Here is a 21,975-nt window from a genome sequence, read left to right as displayed (position 1 = left end):
TGTTTTATAAATTGTTTGATGATGAATTTGTTGAGGGGACATATTGACCCCCTTTTTTGCATTTATGTGTCACTTGTTATCTAGCATCTATTATATATTTAAAATTTGAAAAAGGCATCAATGAGAAAATATTCTTTGTCCTTTTGTCTTTGGAGGAATTAATATTTGCTCCATACATTTTCTAGAGAGCAAATATGCACTTCCAGAAAATGTATGGACAAATTACATACATTAGGAGTTTTTCCCTTAGGACTTCATTCCTCTTTTGTTTTAGGGATAATGGATTTGATAGGAATTTTAGGTGGCATAATATTGACTACGAGTTTGATTTACACATATTGTCCAAAAGATTTAAATAATCAAGTCAACAAACCTATATAGTCCATTGGATAAATTTGATTTAGTTTTTATGAATCAAGATTGAAAGTGAGTTATTTCTACTAATATGCAATTGCAAATGTATTCAATAGCAGGACTACTTTACATGTTATTAAATGGATGTCCTATATAGTAGAAGCAATCTAACATTCTTTAATCACTATTACAAAATTGCAAAGGAATGGATTTACACAATGATATATCTCAACAAATTCCAAACAATATATCATTTATTTCAACTTGAGGTTGAAGAGCACAATGAAAGATCATTATAGAAGTGTTACACCTTTTCATTACAGCTTTCCTCACTAAAGAAACTATCATTTCCTATCAAATTGATATGCGATTACATCTTAAAACAATCGATTACATTACAATGAAACTACCATCATTTCCTTCATTACAAGAGTGCAACAATGCAACAAGAAAGTGAACAATGGAGGATTCTCCAAACACAATGTGACATAAAGACACCATCAAGAAATCAATTTACAAGCTTGCTCCAACCTTTGAATCCATCAAAACCTACAACTACAATGAACAATACCATGGAGAGCTCACCTCCCAACCTAGGCCTCAAGGAGGCCACACACCGAGCTTGGTGAAACAATAACCAACCAGGTCACATTCAAACTCAAACTACAACCACATGAACATCACAAGAAATACCTGACCAAGGCTTTCACAATGGGTTGCACCTATGAACCCATGCGAAAGGGTGAAGGTGGAACATCCATGAAGGAGATGCCAATGAAAAACTTACAAAAACATGTCTTTCCGAGGCTCAAAATCACACACATCCGCCATAATCATACTCTTGTAATGTCCTCTTTTTGGGACATTAGAGAGATTGAAGACTTATTTTATATAATGTTAAAATTGACTATAAGACGAAGACTCAAATTAGTAAAAGGTCAACTTAATGTTATAAAGAGGGCAAAAGATCAAGGAGGAACAAGACGAAATATCTTAAGGAAGTTGATTACATGAAAAGTTTTACATGTAATTGCATCTCTAAAACCCGTTTTTGACTTAATGACACTTTTTATAAGTTCAAAAAATGTCATGTGCATGTATTCGCATGTACTTGGACTTCACCTTTCCTAAAGACGTCTATAAAAGCTCACTTTGCCTCAAGGAACATTGCATTCATTCCTTCCATACGCACTTACACTTCATGAGCAAAATACCTGTCAATCCACTTCTCTTGTCATAACGCATTTCATATGCACTTACATGTAAGCTCATTCTCCATCCGCATTCGCATGTCATCTCACTTTCCATTCTTCATCACATGTTGCAAATACATGTAATCCACTTTCCCTAAAATGACATCTTGAAAGCCCAAGTCAATTTTTAAAGTCAACAGTCTTCATTCACATGCATTCCCATGTGTTCCACTTTCATGTTTCAAAGCATATCGATTCTTCCAAGTCTGACTTTGGCCCTTTCCATCCAAATACCATATGCTTTCTGGTTCATTTCCAGCCATCATATGTGTTCCATAAGTATCTAATCCATACTTCAAATATCCACTCCTTATGGATTTGTCATTCTAACTCAAATCTCAAAGCTTTCATGAATTCAATCCCATTGAAACTTTTATGCTGCAGCAAGTCGAGATATGCCTAAATTTCTATAAAGAATGAAGACATCCAGTAAATAATGTGTGCTTCAAATCAAAGAAGCAAGAATTCTTCTAGTCTCCATTTTTCCAATGGTTGTCTAAGAACCCAAGTTCGTGATGGAGTGCACCAAGAACTTTGTTTCAAAAAAAAAAGTTAAAGGTGCTGATGGAAATTGATTCCAAGTTTACATTTGGACACTGTAAAGAAGGTTTTCAAGTATCAGAGATTCCAGAATGTGTCAATCTACAAAGGAGAATTCACGAGAACTTGAGCAAGAAAAATTTGATTACATCAAGTTTTCAAATGACAACAGACAATTCATCAAAGAGAGTTAGAGGCTATCAAAAGACGTAACACTATGATTTTTAAGGTGAATGCAGTGGCAAAAAATACAAGAACTCTTGATCGTGTGATCATTTGGGATTGCATCGCCAAGTACAAGGCCCTTCAGAACAATCCCTAGGATTGTTTCAATTCTCTTTCATCTTTCTTCTTCTTCTTCTTTCATGTTTGTAATTGAAGAGGATGTATTACATGAAAATGTGTAATTAGATGTAATGTGAGTTGCATGTGCAATTGCATGTAACCCAATAATTTCTCTCATTAGTTAGACTTGGTCAAAGTTGGTTGAGTTGCTCCCACTTTTTCCTCCATCTTTTTCTCAACTCCTTTGCCTATATAAAGGAGTGCCCCCTAATTGTAAAAATCATCTTTTGTTGTATGCAAGAAAGCTTTTCCAGACTTGTGCAAGCATAACTTTGATTGTGTAGAATGAATTTGGGAGAAAAGTGAATAAAAGAAGCAATTGAATTCGAAGCTTTGACTGGAAGCAATTGTGATAGAGCAAATTAGAAGCTTTGACTATAATTTGTGCCTATTGTCTTTGATTCATGTTATTATTGTGTGTTCAATAATAGAGCATAGTGATTTAAGAAGCAATCGGAGCCGAAGCTTTGACTGGGAGCGGTTGTGGCAATACATAGACTAGGAGCTTTGATTGTAGCTTGTATTACCATCTCAAATTCATGAAAAATAGTTAGAATTCCCTACTTCTGGAAGTCTTTGTGCCCCAGTAGTAGAGGTTATTCTTATAGAATAGGTTAAAACAAGACTTAGAGCCAAACTGGTGCACTTTCAACTGGCCTTTGAGTTAGTGTTAGTTTATCGGTATCACCGTTTACAACTTTAGACAGAAGTGTAGTTTGAGGTTTCATCTTGCCCCTTACTCGCTCCGCGGGTAAGTGAATTCTTTTCTGAAAGCTAAGAGAAACGAATATTGGTAACACCCCTTACAAAATCTCTCAACTTCTTGCTTACCTTGAGTTGATCCAAGGAATGGTGAGAAGGGGGAGCCTTCCCTTTAAGGTAGGAGAGACTTTGTTTCACACACTGTGGGTGGTCATCCTATTTTGCGACTGGATTTTACCCAAAACTGTCAGTTACAAAATATCCACCCAACAACTCCTCGTCTCAAGCATAAGATATAAGAAGGCAGTTCCATCATTCTTTCTAATCATCATTGGAATTTTATTTCTAATCTACTCTATAAGAGCAAGTGCCTTGTGGCATTATCAGTCGCAAGCAATAATATTGCAGATCAGAGATGACACCAAAGGATTTCAGATTTTGAATTTGTAAATCGTAAATAACATCCATTCTTGAGTTGCAAGCTTATAAATATTAATCTGAAACAGCAACATATTGGTGTTGGCAATATCTATGCATTGCATAATTAAATCAACATGGCAAATAGAGAAGTCCATTGCCGAAGGCAATATATATATATATATATATATCAATTTCATAAGCATAACATTTATCAGAAAATGCTATTCCTTTGTCACTATAAGTGATAAAGTAATGTCATTCTTAGCATATCTAATAATCATATATCAAACATTGCTACCAATATTTCAATCTTGCATATATACACATAAATATATATAGTAGCTTATTATTTGTGCAAACATCCATTAGTATTAGAGCTAATGAACTTGCTAGCCATTGGGGTAAAATCTTTCAAATAAATAAAGATAAAAACAATTGAGGAACAAGTGTCAAGATCTAAGCCGGTTCCGCTTCATGCTTGGATTTGGGTTCGAGATTTAGGTTTGAAATTTGTTCAAATTTTTTGGGGGAGGGTTGGATTTCATTTTGGGTTAGTCTATTAAAAACATATTTTTTGAATACACACACACACACACACACACACCACTCTGTTGATAATAATGCAACATAGCAAAATGCACACCCATATATATATTAATGTTTAGTTCAAATGACATGTTTTACCATTTTGGCCTTTCTAATGGTTTATTTTACGGCTGGAGGATCAAATTGACTAAAATAGACAAAAACAGAACTTAAAAGTTTTTAAAAAATCCATTCTTTGGCCAAATTTGTTTTCGTAGATTCGCAAATTCACTATAAAAATGGCAAAATTTGTGTCAAGTTTGTATGACATAATTTGGGCAGACTTTGAAGGTCTGTGATAGACTTTTGGAAGAACTAAACCCGGACCAGACTTTGGGGTTGCCAAGAAATAATTTGGCAAAATAGGTCAAGACTGATCTAATTAGTGAAAATGGACACATGAATAAGTCCAATAAAAACTCAAGAAAATTTGAATCAATTGTTGAGAAAAGTTGCACCAATATGCGATAATGACAATAAAGGAGCTAATAAAATTCAACTATTCAAACTCCTACAAGAAATTCAAAGTACGTACCATCAACATTCCCACCTAAAGTCGGATGTCAAAGAAGTGAACCAACATTGGTGAATCTACAAAAGAAAATTTAACAAGATTGGGCAAAAAGAAGATTACATCATGAGATGTCTCTAGAAGACTATATTGATTTACCGATGAAGTACCAACCTAAAGGACATAGAGGTCATCACTTGGATGTAATAAGGGAAAGTGGAAAGCATGAACACTTTAAAAGACAAAAGATGAATGATTGCAAACCAAAAATAGCATTTGGAGTCTCACACATCCATTCCTCACAACAAATATCAGAGGCATTGGAAGTGACTACACCAAAGGAAAAAACTGCAATTGCAAGACATGAAACCCTGATATTCGTCGATGACAGAACAGGTCACACCTGATATATTTTCAATTTCGAACTGTTCACCGTTTCCAGAATTTCTTGCTTATCCAACGTCCACAACTTTATTGCTCCATTATCACCTACTTCCCGAATCTGGTATGGCCTGACCCATTTGACTTTAAACTTGCCTGGTTTGATTTAGTTCAGTCTGTCATACTTCAACACCAACTGCCCCGGTTGGAACTTGTACAGTTTCAGGTGTCTATCATGCCATGCTTTGCGCCTGTTTTGTGTCACCTCCGTGGCCCATTTTGCCTGCAATCATCGCTCATCAAGTTTATTTAAGTTACACGATCTCTCCCCTCGGTTTTTCATATCGCCCAGTTTGTTCTCGAAGCTCAGTACCATGGATATCGTTGGCTGCCCCTCCTTGCCGTCAATAACTGCATTCTTGATTTTAGAACCATCACTCCGTACTGCTGAAGCTTTTATTAAACCCTTCCTTTTTATTTCCTGTGTAGACCATATGATGTGTTTTCCTTGCTGCCAGCACCTTTCTACTATATTCGTGGTTCAACGTAACATTTTCTTTCCACACGGTCCATTCACTGTGTTTCGTATGGTGAAATCTTTTCTTTTTCTGAGTTCGTATTATATATTCTTCCTTTCAGCTTCAGCCGTAACCGCCTTTCCTTCTTTTGCGTCTCTATATTCCTTCGGACATTCATTTCCCTCTTCTTTCTCACCTTCGTCAACCCTTAACATATTACAGCTCGAAAGGAGCTCATAATCCTCCATCTACCAATGGAAAAGGCCGTTCATCGAATCCAAATCATCGTCCGTCGATCCACCTTCCAACCGTAGGACTCCTTCCTCATTGGGTTCCAATCGCTGCTTTCCTTCATCATCTTGTTCAAAATCAAATGATACGGCTTCTTCGCCCACCATTTGCGTGTGTAAATCAATAATGAATTTTCGTCCTTTGCTCTCCATTGATAGTGTATTCTTCTTCTAGTCATGCTTAACCTTTGCTTGTATGAGCCATCCTCGGCCTAGAATGGCATCGTATCCTCTCCTCTTCAACAGAATGACAACGAAGTCAAGTAGGAAAGGCTTGTTCCAATAGTCACTGGTTGTGCCATCAAGATGCTGAGAGGTTTAATGCTATGTTGATTCGTCGTTAGTAATTGAAATGTAGGTGGCCACAACGTTGGCTATCCCAACCTCGTCCAGGTATCTTTCGGTAACACATTCACACCGGACCCTCCGTCCACAATTGTGTCTTTGAGAACAGTTCCCAGAATTTCCATCTTGACTACCACCGGATGCCGTCCGAATGTGAGGGTTAGCAGCATTGGGTCCGCTGTACTTGCTCTGCTTTCCTTTTCCCTTCCATCCGCTGTACTTGCTCCACTTCCTTCTCGCTTCTGTGTTCTCCTGGTAATTTAGCAATCGGGGCTATGTTTGTGAGTGTCGATCGGAGTTGAGGCATTGTGAGCAGCAAATCATTTATCTTGACTAACACTTTGGTTTGTAATATCTGTCATACAATGTTCTGTTTCGTGCAGTTTCTTGCTGAGGTACCAGTAGTGTCCTTCAAGTGTGCTTTGTCCACCTGCGTTGCCTTCTCAATTTCCACCCGTGCTTCCTCTAATCTCTTTTTTTCCTCTGTCAGGTTGGGGTATAGTTTTGCTTGCTTGTGTGTGATTGCTAGAACCTCCTCTTTGTCCGTCCCGATGGTGATCACATTCACTCCTGATTTCAGGCACTTATCATCTTCATGATCTCCAAGACCGCACCATCTACATAACAACTTCGGTCAAAGAATTTACAATGTAGGGCAAAGTGGCCCCACAAATTGCATGCTTGGCATTGTACCATCGGACTGCCATTCGCATCGTACTGAATTCGGTTGCGGCTTTCATTGTTATTGCTGGCATTGTTGTTGTTTTGGCCTCGCCTACTATTTCTATATCCTCCTGACGTGGCACCCTCATTACTAGTGTTTCCACTCCCTCTTGAAGCGGAAGCCTCCTAGGTCAGGAGCACTTGTTGAGGTCCCCTTGTTTTCACATTGAAGGGGCATTCTTTTGTGGAATGTCCCATGATCTGACAGATCTCGCAAAACTGGTTCTTTGGACAGGATCTCTTCGTGTGACCTTCTATCTTACATTTTGTGCACCATAGGTCATTTCCCTTCGGCTTTTTTTGCATGTTCTTAAATTCTTTCATCATTCGGATCATATCCTTCTAGAGCACTCAGACCTTCTTGCTGCCCTTTTCGTCATCGTTGCTCTCTTCTTCTGAAGACGCGGCGTCATCTGAATCGGATGAGCTACTCTTCTTCTTCTTTTTTGTTTTCTGCTCACTTTCTAAGTTCATCGCCTGATTGTATGCTTCAGTGTATGACGATGGCGGCACAATCTTCATTTTCTTCCATAACTTCAGCTGTAGTCCTTCAATGAACCATCTCTTTTGCAACCCATCTGCCGACTTACTTTCCATCTTGTTTATTAAGTCTTTTAATTTCCTGGCATATTCTCGGACTATTTCATTTTTCTCCTACTTTGTGTTGTATATCTCTACTACGATCTCATTGTCGTTGCGTAGCAATTAAAATTCGGTGATAAACTCCTTTTTAACATTGTCCCAATTAGTTAATTTTTGGGGATCTGTATCGGCGAACCAATCAATTGCTAGCCCCCTTAGGGTTGCTAGAAATTGTCGGACCCATTCATTTGTATCTATTATGCCATTCAGCCTCTAAATTGTTTCGCATGTCTTACAGTGTCTGATTGGATCGGCCATTCCATCACCATCAAACTTTGGCAATTTCTCTTTTGGTCCTACCATTATTACTGGATCTTGTGTACGGGCATTGTTCAGTACTGCTCCACCGGCATTGTTTTGCACTCCGACACCGACGTTTTGCACTCTGGCACCGACACTTTGTATTTTGACACCAACGCTCTGGTCTCCGATACTGACGTTGTTTTGGGAAATCTTCTTATTCCCAACAGCTGCGCTCTTTGGTGAAGAAGGATCTTCGTTAAGCGAACTTATCCATTCCGGAAGTGTATCACAGGTGAAGAGTTCACCCCACGCTCATGCTCCCTGGGCACTTCGAATTGTGTGAGCTAATTTCCTTCCGTCTGGATCCTCTTCCCTCGGCGAATACAAGTTCATAAACTCCTCCCTTGCTTCTTCCACCAATTGCACCCGCTATCGAGTCTCTTCCAACAATTCTTCGGTACTTCGGTGTCCATCACCAATCTGCTGAAACCTCTGTTTGTGCTCGGCTTGTTGTGCCAAAATTAAATTTTCTTGCACGATGCATATTCCATCTTTTCCCTTTATCTTATTTCTATCCTCGTTTAGCTGATTTGGCATTAGTCTTCATTTCTCCTTCATTCCAAGTTCATCGGGCAATGGCACCAAATGTTTACCGTATGGGGTAAATGAATTAATGCATATAGACAATGAAACAAGAACATGTAGCAGCAGTACTCCTTTTATTATTCGCATATGCCAAAGATATTACACAATGCTTACAATGATGATAATTACAATGATCTTGGATGGTGTACATATACTTTCCGAAGAACCTTCCTGAAGGGGTCCGTCGGCTACATAACAAGAACCTTCCTGAAGGGGTCCATCAGCTACATAACAAGAACCTTCTCGAAGGGACCCGTCGGCTACATAACAATTACAGACAACATCAACCTATCGGCTACACAATATCTACTGACGACACTTTAAGTGTTAGAAACTTTGGAGTCACTTCTTGTATCCAATTTAATCATCTTGAGATGAATAAACAAGGAATTATAGCATCAAAAGTATGGGGAGATTAGATACATAAGTTAGTGAACAAGGATGGGAAAGAAGCTATATATTATGAAACCCAAAATCAATATAGCCTAGAGCTTCCAGATGATTATGTCAAGGGATCATAATATAGAGAAAGAAACAATGTATCTAAAGTACTAGACAAGGAAGGAAATGATTCAAGTTTGGGCACGTGTGGATATCGAATATTGTAATATTTCCTTTCCAAATTGAGTATTAACAATAAATAATCATAACAATATTAAAATATATAAATAAATAATAATAACATATAATATAACATAATTACAAACTGCATATAGTATAAGATCAAATTGATGAATACAAGATATATCAAAATCTGCCACTGCTCGAACTAAGAGGTCAAAGGGAAAATACTTACGTCATGAGGAAGGGTAGAGATCCATTTAAACAAAGACTTTGAAATGTTTAGATCGACCAATGACTAAATGTCACTATTAATCAGATATCAGTGATTAGATGAATGACATAACATTGATTTGCAAAAGCACGATAATAAACCTAAATATCTATTCGAATGTATCGTGCATGAGGATGCTGCAATTAACAACTTATTCTCCATAAGCATTGTGGAGGACGTACATGATTACGGCAATCAAAGTATGATGCCTGCAAATTTCCATCATCATATCTAACAGAGGTCAAAGTATTATAAACGAGGTTGCATGGGTATGCATACCCACACCCCTGCTATGCGTGCCCACATATCCAAGTAGCAAGTACATGTACCCCAAGTACTGGGAATTCAGTGGAGATCATAAGGACCTTGATTAAGATTTCTGATTTATTTTTTTCGGCTTTTTGTTTGCATATCAACTTGTTGTTTATCAAGCTTAATTCAATATGTAATCAGTTTGAAACTTTGATACAGTACTGATTAACAATAAACTTGATCAATGTTCAAGTCAGAAGTTTATCATTTGCAATATGTCATTGTTATATGATTTTTGATCTTCTTGTTCATGTCTAAAGTCTGCCTTCTCTGTTATGCATTTCAACATTTATCATGTATTATTGCAACAAACATATACCAAATCTGAAACTGAAAACAATAGATTACATGTGCGAACTTTATCATTGTTCTTGTTTTGAAAAACCATTGTCATGACTCATACTTTCAGATTTTCTACAAATATTAAATTATAATCATAAAAATCTTGACATACCCAAATATTTGTCCCCTATTTTGAAAAATAGTTGTACCTGTACCCAAGTACCCAAGTACCCCTGTCCCCGTGCAATCTTGCTAATAAACAATGAGTCCATTCATGTTCTATTCTACTAGGAGAAAGGAAATAGTGCCAAGATAAAATGAAAACTCTATAAACAAAAGATTAATTAAGAGGAGGGTTGTAACGCCCCACCAAGGGATCCAAAAGAAATAACCTAAAGTTTTACTAAGTTTGCCAAACATTTTTTTTTTTTTTTAAAACAGGAAGAATAACATACACATCAAATACATAACAAGTTACATTTCTTAAGGATCCCATGACGTTGAATCACATTTAAATTTAATTAATACTAAGACCATCAAATACCACATCCATATGAAAGAATAATTAAAAATCCAAAGTCCATTTAAATAATATACATTTGTTCCGAATGCCACTTGGCAATAAAATTCGGAATGCTCAATCATCCACTGTACATGTCACAAGCTATGAAAGGCTTAAAGAATATACATTTGTAATAATAGAATTACATCATCCTCCTTGGACTCATGATACAACGTGCAATACAATAAATGAAAGCATCCACCATAAAAGATATATCCATCCATCATAAAAGATATAAACATCCATCGTAAGATATAACCATCCATCATAATGATACAAATATAGAATAAGAAGGAAATGCAGACAAGGAAGCTCCAACCACAGTGACTACGGACGGATCTCAATGGTAAGAGTAAAAAGCACTACCACCTGACCGCGTGGAACTTAAATGGCCCACTCCCACCGCGCTGAGGAGATAGTCTCAAGTCCCAAATAGGTCCAGGAAATCCTAGAAGTATTCTAACTCAAGGGTTCCAAGATAAATCGACATCTAATCCCAGAGGCACACAAAGACACGTAGGAAACCTATCGTGTAAGCGGGCAAGTGTCATCGTACGAATCACGCTAGAGCTACCTGGCAGTCTCTCAGGACCCCGACCCCCTAGTGATCTCTATGCGGCCACTAGTATCCTCTTGTATTGACAAGGCATACTACGGATGCAAGGTCGCAACCAAACATTCTCTCTACTCCCATCCTAGTCTGTACTAGCATTCAAGGCATGGGCGAAAACATACATGACTCTTATTAGGTTTATTTTACTCTCATTTAGTGTAGTGCTTTCACTTATTAAACAACTTACAATGGGTTACCCTGGCAGCCACTTAAGGCCCTGGCCTCCATTGCAAACCACTTCCCAACATTACATGTAGATTACCTACCCTAAGCTCATGGAATCACAAATCAAAGAATCATAATAAAACACCTCAGCCCTATACAAGCGACTAGAAAGCATCAAATGATAAATCACCATACCCATCAATTCTCAATGAGCAACCGGAAAGTATCCCAATAAAACTAATCGAAACCTCAAAATGGTTAAGTCAAATATCTCATAGCATAAATCCTGCTATCCCACAAAGACACTGAAGACAGTAACCAATAATATAAACACACTCATCATTGAGCATACCAGTATATTACTATGGTTGAGTAAAAACAATCAAATCGAGTCAACATACAATCACACTCACAGAACTCCCAAGCCACTGGTAGACGTCCTAAAACTAGTCAACAATCTAGTCAACCCCAAACCCAACCCAAACCCAAATCACAGACATCACACAGAAAACAAGGATAATCTCACAATTTGGTTTGATTTGAAAACACATAGTTGAGTAAAATATAAGGTTTTCAATTTTCGTTTCAGTGCATGTTTTCAAGTAAGAAGATTCTCCATTTAACCTATAGTTTAACCCATGTATTTGTTCAAATGAAATAAAGAATTACCCCATTATATTTTAAATCAATTTCCTAAAAATATCCAGAGGTTAATTATTGATTTATTTAAATTATTAAAATAATTTCATTGATTTAAAACAAAACAATTTGAAATTTTATATTAAAAAAAATCAGGGATATTAATAGTTAATAAATCTCCATTTCTAATTAAATAACTTTCATTATTAAATAAATAAATTAACTTAAATTTGATTAGATTAATTAATTATTATAAATATATATATATATATATATATATATATATATATATATAAATTATATTTTAATTAATTATTAAAAATTTAAAAATAGTTAATAAATATTATTTATTAAATAATAATTGAAATTTTTAATAAAATAAAATTTAAAAAAATCAAAATACTATTTAATATCGTCGACGTTTATTTTTACAAGGCTTGTCGACCTTACGAATGCAGGACCTTGCTGCCATAGGCCTGCGCTAGCAGTGGTACCCCATACCACTGTTGTTGCAATACTGCGACAGCAGTACATGGCCGTTGAAAGGCATACATCGGTGGGGGGTGTGGGGTTTCCCACCCCTTGCCCAATCAATTTTTTTTTATATAATTTTTTTAAAAATATTTTGTTATCAAACAAATAATGAACGCCCCCCCCCCCCTCCGCCCCTCTATGAATAGTTTAAAACATATATTTTTTATAACAGGTTCCAACATTAATCTAATAGGGGAAATACAACAAACCCATCAATTTATTTTATTTTATATATTATTTATTTATTTATTTATAAGAAAATTTCCATTTTAAAATTCAAACCTTTCCTAGTTTAATATCTAATTTGCAAATTATTGGACGAAGTTTTCTAAGATATTTCAATCTCTACGTACATAGAAGAATTATCATGCATACTGAAATTTCACAAATTTGAAAACACCCGTCACAAGAAATATTCAGATAGCCATTCAACTTACACGATGAAGACAGGAAGAAAGAGCATAATAAAGTGAGCAAATAATCACAAGCATCTACCTAGACTCTGATGCTAATCGCTATGCCCAAGAAGAATGTAGAGAAATTCCTCCTCTCAGAAACTTCTCTCTTCCGAAATTCCTTCCTCTTCCCAAATTCGCGGTCCTTCGAAAATGAATCCCCAAATTGTGATATGGAGTTCTCTCCTAAAATCGGGGCACTAATTGTGCATTCGCCCGAGAGAACTCCTTGCTTGCCAAACTTCAACTCTAAATTAACTTTTCTTTATCTTTTTCTTTTCTTTTCTTTTCCTATTCCATGCACGTTTATTGAATTATTAAATAACTTTATCTAATTTTCACTTGACTTTTCTTTTAATTAATTTATTAAATTTTAATCTCATGCATACATCATGATCTTAAAACTTTTAATAAATTAATATCTTATTCCACTCCTTAAATTATTTTCAAACATTTAATTGATAAAATATTTACTAGCTTAAATAATAATATTATTTAACATTTATTTAAAAATGAACTCTAAATATATTATTATTAAATTAAATAAGTATTATCACGTTCTAAAATTAAACTTGTAACTTTTACCTTTAAATTTAATTCTTTTCATTTAATTAATTTCCCAATTAATTAAATATAATTAAAATTTAAAATATCATAATAATTCTCTATTAAATTAAATCATTAATTAAATTATTTAATTTGACTTAATTAATAGAAAAACCACCAAAGACTTGTAAAACAAAATACGAAAATCCAACATAGAAAAACACATACAAGATCAAACTGAAGGGTTATAATCACGAATTAATATCACTCGACACATTCGAAAGGTAAACAACTCAGATACTTGTCTTAATTTTCTAGGACAAATGGCTTAAAGGTTTAGGATTTGGACTTAAGAATTTATCTCCCCTCTCTTACCATTGAGATAATGTGATAGGGTACGCTCATCTTGACAATTCAAGGAAGTCGATACCCAATACTTGCAACCTGCATAAAAATCCACGCATGTACAAAAACAATATTCTAAACTAAATAGGCAATGGCAGAAAGTGGTGCATCATGTAGATTTCAACTAGCAGGTGACTACGACTCCTTTCCTTAACCACATCAGAAATGCCATACATAAAGAAAACATACACGCACACCATAAACATGCAGTATGGGGTAAGTATCCATAAGAAGACACATAATAATCCATCTAACTAATCATTATCAATAACTGAAATCACTGAATAATCATCATGCATACATGAAGTATAGAGTACCAAGTAATCTCATCATATACTCAACTGAATGTGAAACAATATCTGATAATTTCAAAACAACACTACTAATAATCAAGCATAAAACTGATCTAAAAGAGTTCAAAAATGATAACAGAAATGTAAACTAGGGAAGGCACTACAAGGGGCATGCTAAGGAATCACAACTCTTGTAGTGGGGCAATCAATGTGAAAAGATGACCTTCCAACCATAACAATGACTATATAAGAGAAACCCACTGAGTATTCCAAGACGCAAATGATCAGGGATCGAATAATAAACATCTAATAAGACATCAGATATACCTATAGCTGTGATAATTACATTATATGAGCAGCTTGTGTAGTTCATGACTCTTCCTCTTGGTAAATAAGACCAAAATTCTTTGTTAGCAACTGCTTGCTTAAGGGTATAGGATATCATCATCGATAACAAGAAAAACACCATCGGCAGCAGACATCAAAGATAATTATTGTAATTGCAGACTTCCATGGGATTATTGGTGACTCTTAATTTTCATAAATTGGAAAGATGGTCTCTTATATGAATCCACGGCTTTCTAGTTTACATATATGAGCTAAAGACAATGTTTATATTTGTTTATAAAATAATGCAAACATAATGTCTATATTTAACCATATGGAGTTAACTGATTGTATTTATAACTAGTGAATATCTAAAATTTGTAATAATCAGCCATATGGGATGGAAAGCAATTGCAATAAGGGGGAATATTGAGGCATCACTAGGTACACCACCTCATGAGGCATGAGGCCAAGAGGGATGAGAGATTCCGCTTTTGGTCCTAGGGTTGGGTTAAGGATACCCTATTGCAATTCCTTCCTCCAATTCATATGGGAAAGCTATTGTGATAACTAAGGAAAGTATCCTCAACTACATGAGGGGAGTAAGGTAGAGTGATGGAGGGGAATGGTGTAAAGATTCTGCTAGGTATGCCAATCACATGAAACATGAGGCCAAGGGGAATGGAGTTTTTGCTCTTGGGCCTAGGGAAAATGCCAAAGACAATGAGGGCTTCTCATCTTGTCTTTCTTATCTAATTTCTCCTTATGGTTAAGGTCATAAGTATGTTTATTTCAAAAACCCAAATATGCATGCATTATGTTGCTGCCTAATGTCTAGGTTAGGATTGTGTATCTCTTTGTGTTATCAATTTCTAAAGCTTAAGGCAGATTATATTACACTAAGAATATACTTTCTTTGTTTTTGTGTGTGCCTCTATATATATATATATATATGCACTTGTTCCTTCTTTGGTGATGGCAAGAATTATATTCAAGCACAATGGATGAAATATCTTACTTGGTAAGACACCCCTCTAACCCTAGTTATTGCAATTGTGTTTATAGAGTATAAATTAGGTCAAATCCTAGAAGGGGACATTACAGATACTGATATGTGGATACACGTACCCAAGGAGGGGTAGAGGTGTACCCAGCTACTCTACTTATAAGGAATCCTAGATATGAATCAGTATGCAAATATCTGGACAAATATTTTAAAGAAGTTAAAACGTACAAAAATACAAATAACGATAAGCACATCCATGTTATGTGTATAACACAGCGTAAAGTCACATTAACAAAACGAATAAGAAAATTGCATGGCTTCCTTAGATCTGTGAGTTTGATTTGTGCTACAAACTCATCATCATATTGTTCTGTATGAGATTTTACTTGGGAATCAATTTGAAGTTTCAAAATTGTAGATTTACCTTGTTACAGTGAAAGATTACTATGATTAGGTGTTATGACGTAGTTGCAGCAGTGGTTCTGAGCATTGAGGCAATGGCAGAAGCAATAGTGAGGTAGGTGTTCCGTATTAGTAATGATAGAGGGTTTTTTTGTTCTGTTTTGCTCATATGTTTTGTGACGGTATGGAATGGGAGGGTCAGGGGTGGTTTAGTTTAGGGTTAAATAACATTTTTAAAAAAAAGATTTTGGCCTAAGTAATCTGAAGATTTATCCTGGAAATGGTTCAGAAATTGGCTGGATATTCCTGGGATCACTGGTCACATTGTAGGTCCATTTCTGCGATGGCTAGGATCAGAACCTGAAACATGTGAGGGTTACCTAGAGTTTCCTGCATCACAGGGACTAGATGTAGTTTAATGTAGTTAATGTTTTTGAATAAGCATGGGCAATAAACTTTCTAAAGATAATCAAAGTTAACAGGTTTCAGTTGCCACTGCTATAAATATGATTTCTTAATTTCTGCAGGTTTATTGATATAAAAGTAGGACAGCAGCTTCATCTATGGCGATGTGAACCATTGGAGTCCTCATTTTCTTCTTTAGTTTCAGCTATTTGTTGTTCAGGAAGTCGAGACAAACTTGAAGGGAAGAGGGGATTATCAAGCTCTTCCTGGATAGCCGCTGGGTTCAGTTCAGGGCATTGTAGATTACTTGATCTAAAGAGTGGGAGCATTATTGCACACTGGCGAGCTCATGATGGCTTTGTCACTAAGGTATGGATGGAAGTAATTTATTATAACCATTTTGTTTTGAAAAACTGGGTTTGACATAAATTTACACCCTTTTTGTCAATTGGCACCTCACGATATGTATTCTTAAATTATACAGCTGGCTGCTGTTGACGAACACTTGATAGTTTCAAGCTCTCTAGATAGAACATTGCGACTTTGGGACCTTAGGAGGTTAGTGAATCATGTTCATTTATGAAAGTTGTCTGGCATTTCAAGACACTTCTTATAATTGCATAAAAGTACAAGTATTGAGAAGTGTAGTACTAATTGTTGTGCTTTGGAGGATGTTTTCATGAGATGAATGGATTCATTTGGATTCAAATTAAGTGTTCAGTCAGACATGATCGGTTTTATGTTCTACTGTCTGTTACAACTGGATTATATTTTACCAAATGTATTGGTTAATTTTATCTTGTACGCTATTCTGAGTCTGTGTACATTCTGCAGAAGTTGGCCTACACAGCTGCAGGTCTTCAGGGGACACTCAGATGGAGTTTCTAGCTTTTCCATTTGGGGTCATGATATGCTTTCTGCATCTGGAAGTAAGATAGGTCTTTCTTCTCTTTCGAGGCCATATGGTCAGGTAAATCTACAAGCATCCATTCGTTTACACTCTCCTTTCTTTGTTAGACATAGGATTAGACAACATTAGGACATTTCTTAATCATATGTTAATACCCCCGAAGGACTACATCCATCATGAAATTACAATTAGAGACCCTTCATAAGAGGGAAAGAGGAGACTGTAAGCCCTCCCACAATGTATAATATCTTGCAAAAATGGTGAGTGCTTGAAGACAAAAAATAGTCCAATGCCTACAACATTTCTTACCTTGAGAATAATATAAACCAAGTACAAATGCAGGAATTGGTAGGAAGAAGAATCCAAATGTATGAAGATGTCTTTGAAATTCACTTATGTGTTGCCAAGTCTTTGGATGATGAAAATGTCACAAACCAATCAAGTACTTGCCCAATTATAATAGGTGACAAACAAAGAAAAAATGGAAACAAATTTCAAACAAGCTCTAAAGAGAAAGTGACAATAGTCGTGTCATACCTGTCATCATAGAAGAGAGATAGACCCTCCAATTGGTCATGAGAATCTGAAATGTGAAACTCCACAGATAAAGATTCCTTGTCTTATAGACAAGAGTCCCAATTAGGAAGACAATTAGCTACTTGTTGCAGTGAATTAATAGAAGTCCTCAATGAATCAACAATAAAAGATGAATCTGTGCTCTCAACAGGAGAAGTCTCTAGGTTATCAAGACACTCAAGTTTTGCATAATTTTGGATGTCTAAGGTATTTTCATCAAATGAACTTTTGTCAACATCATCAAAGGGAATGAGGCAAACCGATGTAGGATCATCTTGGAATGGAGGATTATGTGTATCCCCTAAAATCTCCAAGATTTTGGTCCAAACTATGCATGGACTCCTGGTTTCTGAAATCTGATTTTAGGTCTCCTTGAAGATGGTTGCTCGAAAACTACAACCAATCCAACATGTGATGTAATCATTCTTATTACCGCAAGCAAATTTCTTCCATTGTGTCTTTGGCTCGGTAATGAGTCCATTAAGATAAGGCAACAGATTAGCAACCTACAATGTGTTAGGATACCTTTTAGGCTTTTTGCCAAGACTAATAATTGTCCTTGGTCAGAATGATTACAGAAGGATGAGTTGTATAACCCATGCTCACAACAATGATACACTTATCAAACGATAAAATCAGAGATCAATAAATAAAATGTAGCTGAAAAGAGTTGTTAGTCAAAACAACACCTCCCCAACTGACAAACTATCCAAGAATCGTCCAGGATGCAAACATAGAAAAAACTGAACAATGGATACAATTTACTATTTGAAAGCTTCAAGCCTGAAGCCAATCAACAGATATCCAACAGTTTTGAATACTATCCAGGGCAGTGCATCAGTGAGCTGCAGCACAATCAACTCTTTCTTAGTAAGGAATACTATTCATTTAAATGGAATTCAATGCGCATACTGTAAATTTGTTAAAAGATAATAGGTGGCTTTGTTAGCCAAGATACAGACAAAGCTGAAGGACACTTTTTCATATGGATCTGCAAAGTTCAAAAGACTTGGATCCCTCAGTCACTTACATTATCACCATTTCAGTGCTTTGATAGAATTTTATCATTATGAGCTCTCAATAAAAGCCCATTGAGTTCTATCACAGGCTTTCCCAAAATATATCAAAGCCATGCCTAGCTGTCTGGTTGTCCTAGCTAGTGAATACCTTCCCATTTGCTAGTTACATTGCCTTAGATAGGGCAAAGGACCCAGTAACCATTAGGAGGTCCAATAACTGTGACCATTTTGTCATGTTGATACCCCAATTACTAATATTAGAGGAGCCCCAAAAATGTGAGCACATTTACTTATAGATGATCACACACATACTAATAGCTGACCACTTTTTAGCTTTTTTGGTTGGTAACTGGCCCATTTTTGCACCACTATTGGGACATTTCGTAAGGACTTTTGAGACATTTGGCCACAAGTACTGACATTTTGTAGTGACTAGCTATTGGTGCAACAACATAGAAGGTATTGGGTGACACTTTGGAAATACCTTTTTTTGACCACTCTGTGTTCAATGGTCTTTAGTATTTACAGAGAGATCCGTGAATACCCATTAAGCAGTTAACTTGTATACAGAGACATTGAAAAAATTGTTGAAATCCAACATAGTGTTTAGGATCTGCAGGTGCACAAAGTTAGGGTGTGCAGCTACTGGGTCCTTTCCCCTATGTCTTCCTTCTAGAATCTAGTCTGGGTATCAAAACAGTTTAGGGGAAACTTCTTTAGCCTATAATACAAAATCCTTGCCAAGCTTTTTTAGATGCATTTAGCAGGCTATTAGATATCCGATACTTACACTGTTGCTTATGCCCTTCTTGAGGTATCACTTGACTATTCCTTTGCTCACATGATCCTGTAATGCCCTTACTCCATGAACTTCTGTTACAACTGGATAAAATATTAAAATGTTGAATCATCTAATCCTTGCTGACTTTGTAGAACTATACTGGTAAGCCATTCCACTCCGGGGATAATATCTTCTCTTGTGACATTATCCTCCAGCTTTGGGCATTACTTATTAAAATCTTAATTGGTGCTGATTTTTTTCATTCCTCAATTTCTTTAATAGTACCATATTAGAGGAGAAGAGGTTTTTAAAATATTCATAAAAGACGTGATTTTCTGTGTCTTGAGTTCACTTTCATTTGTACTGTTTAAAGTTTTAAACCGTTTCTCTAGTCTGTTCATCTTTCAATTTCCACAGATAAAGCTACATGTTATGTGAATTCATGGTTTATTCATGCTTGGCTGCAAACACTGCAGCAGAACTTCATCTTAAGCTGATTTATGAGCTGTGATATTTAGTCTCCCCAATTATAGTTACACAAATACGCATGTTGTTTATCTCTAATAATTCACTACTACAAGCTTAAGCATTTTTCTGTTGTAATGTTCAAATGTATTGGAGATAATAAATTCCTGAATATCTTTTCTATCATATTCAATTTTTAATATTTATGTCATTGCTTGGTGCTTCTCGAATAATTCAACTTTTAATTTTCTATCCTGTTTAATCTAGCAGCACCAACAGCAACGCATTTCGCCACAGAAATTGTATTCAGCAGACCGTGCAATGAAGAACTTGTCAGCTATATCAACCATAAATGTTCTTCCTTTTTCAAGGCTATTCCTTGTTGGTACTGAAGATGGTTACCTGAAAGTCTGTTGCTAGTCTTAAAGAAAATGAAAGATGGAAGCAGCCACTGAACATCTTGGATGGTCCAGACTGACTTGTAAAAAAGTTGCTAGACTGTTTTTCTCCAAATATATCCGCCAACTCTGTCTGGACTTACTTGATCACAGAATGCCACTTGTATGCATATGCGAAGAGATTTTCTCCATGATTTCTGGGCTGTTTGTTGTGTTTTGGGTTTTATATTTAGTCATAGCAATAGTTATTCATTTAAAAAAGGTCCAATTGATGTGCAGCAGGTGCCTGAAACTCTCTTGTACACTAGTATACTGTATTATTTGTATGAGAATAATGGCTTTTCAAGCTATTTCACTATATCAAGAGAGATTGATTATGCTTTTGAAGGATGTTATTGTTGATAAAATCAGAGCATTGACAATGAGGTTTCCAGATTATCATGTACATAATGATTCATCTATGACATAACCCCAAGGCCAAGCTTTGAATGTTGAATGAGGCTTGACGAGGATGCGATCAAGTGTCCGGTTAAGAATATTGGTGTAGTTAGTGGCTCAGGTATTAGATGGTTCATGGTCAGTGGTTACATACAGCATTAAGCTCATATGAATATGAATTTTACGTCAGTCAAAATGCTATGCATTATAGTTATTGATAGGATGTTCCAGTTTGAGTCTTACCTTGCAGAAAGATGCACAAAAAACCTAAACATTAGAAGACTAAAAATGTTGTCCTCTTAACATAAATCCACCTAATGTTTGATCAAACTTCAGACAATGATGTTATTCTTGTGATAGCTATGATTTTTTCGGGTTAAAAGGTTAGATTTACAACTGAAAGAAACTCAAAAGACTGTCAAAGAAGAATAAAACAGCATAGACAAGAACATACATGATGACCGGAACAGCTGACAAATCAGCAAATACAAAGCTGATTACAAGCAACACTACATGGTGACCAGAAGTACAGAGCTGAGAACTGAGAGCTGAGATAATAAAATGACAAGAAATACAAAATCTGACAATGCCATAGCAAGCCTTTCCCTGTAGTATTCTTTAATGTTTTGGTTAGTTTGGCATTAATGTTTTGAGGGTATCATGTACATAACCATTTAGACAGATAGATCAATGAATTTTTAGCGTCCATGAGGCTAAACATAGCCTATGGGACAACCTTCCCATTAAACCAACTTCAGTAATTTGGTTCTTTTTTGTGCAAGTTGATGATGAGCTCATCTAATTGTTCAATGTTCTCCTCGCTGAATAAGTTGTACCAAGAGCTATCAAGTACAATATCTGCAGATTTGACCTTATGCATTACATTCTAAAACAACAGAAAACAAAATTATTGGTTAGTTTGGCATTGATATTTTGAGAGTATGGTGTACACAACCATTTATTCAAGATATTTTTTTATCGAGCCACCCAGCCTTGCTGAATGGTAAGACTTATAAGAATGTAATAAAATGTTCATGTTGCTTATTGTTTATTCAGTCACCATATAAAACAGTGGTATTGAGTACTAAAACCGAAGTTATTGGTTAGTCT

General features: G+C 35.9%; 1 protein-coding gene across 2 annotated transcripts in view; it reads left to right on the top strand.

The window, feature by feature from the left end:
• The window catches only part of LOC149543330 (protein serine/threonine kinase), a 228,814-nt gene extending 207,891 nt beyond the window's left edge, over positions 1-20,923 (top strand). Inside the window, exons 14-17 of one of the 2 annotated variants that reach the window (XM_089798158.1) lie at positions 16,401-16,647; positions 16,763-16,836; positions 17,113-17,248; positions 20,300-20,923. In XM_089798158.1, coding sequence (XP_089654284.1) covers positions 16,401-16,647; positions 16,763-16,836; positions 17,113-17,248; positions 20,300-20,449 — 607 coding nt within the window. In that variant the 3' untranslated portion in view covers positions 20,450-20,923. Of the gene's footprint in view, positions 1-15,905; positions 15,989-16,400; positions 16,648-16,762; positions 16,837-17,112; positions 17,249-20,299 lie in introns of those variants that run through there. The other variant, XR_016355617.1, reaches the window with a different exon arrangement.
• Positions 20,924-21,975: the final 1,052 nt, after the last annotated feature.

Source organism: Cupressus sempervirens, chromosome 8 (genome assembly GCF_028749045.1).
Source record: "Cupressus sempervirens isolate cs-2001-9-10 chromosome 8, ASM2874904v1, whole genome shotgun sequence".
Lineage (NCBI taxonomy): Eukaryota > Viridiplantae > Streptophyta > Pinopsida > Cupressales > Cupressaceae > Cupressus > Cupressus sempervirens.
The sequence above is the reverse complement of the archived record's forward strand: the minus strand, read 5'-3'. Positions and strand labels throughout refer to the sequence as shown.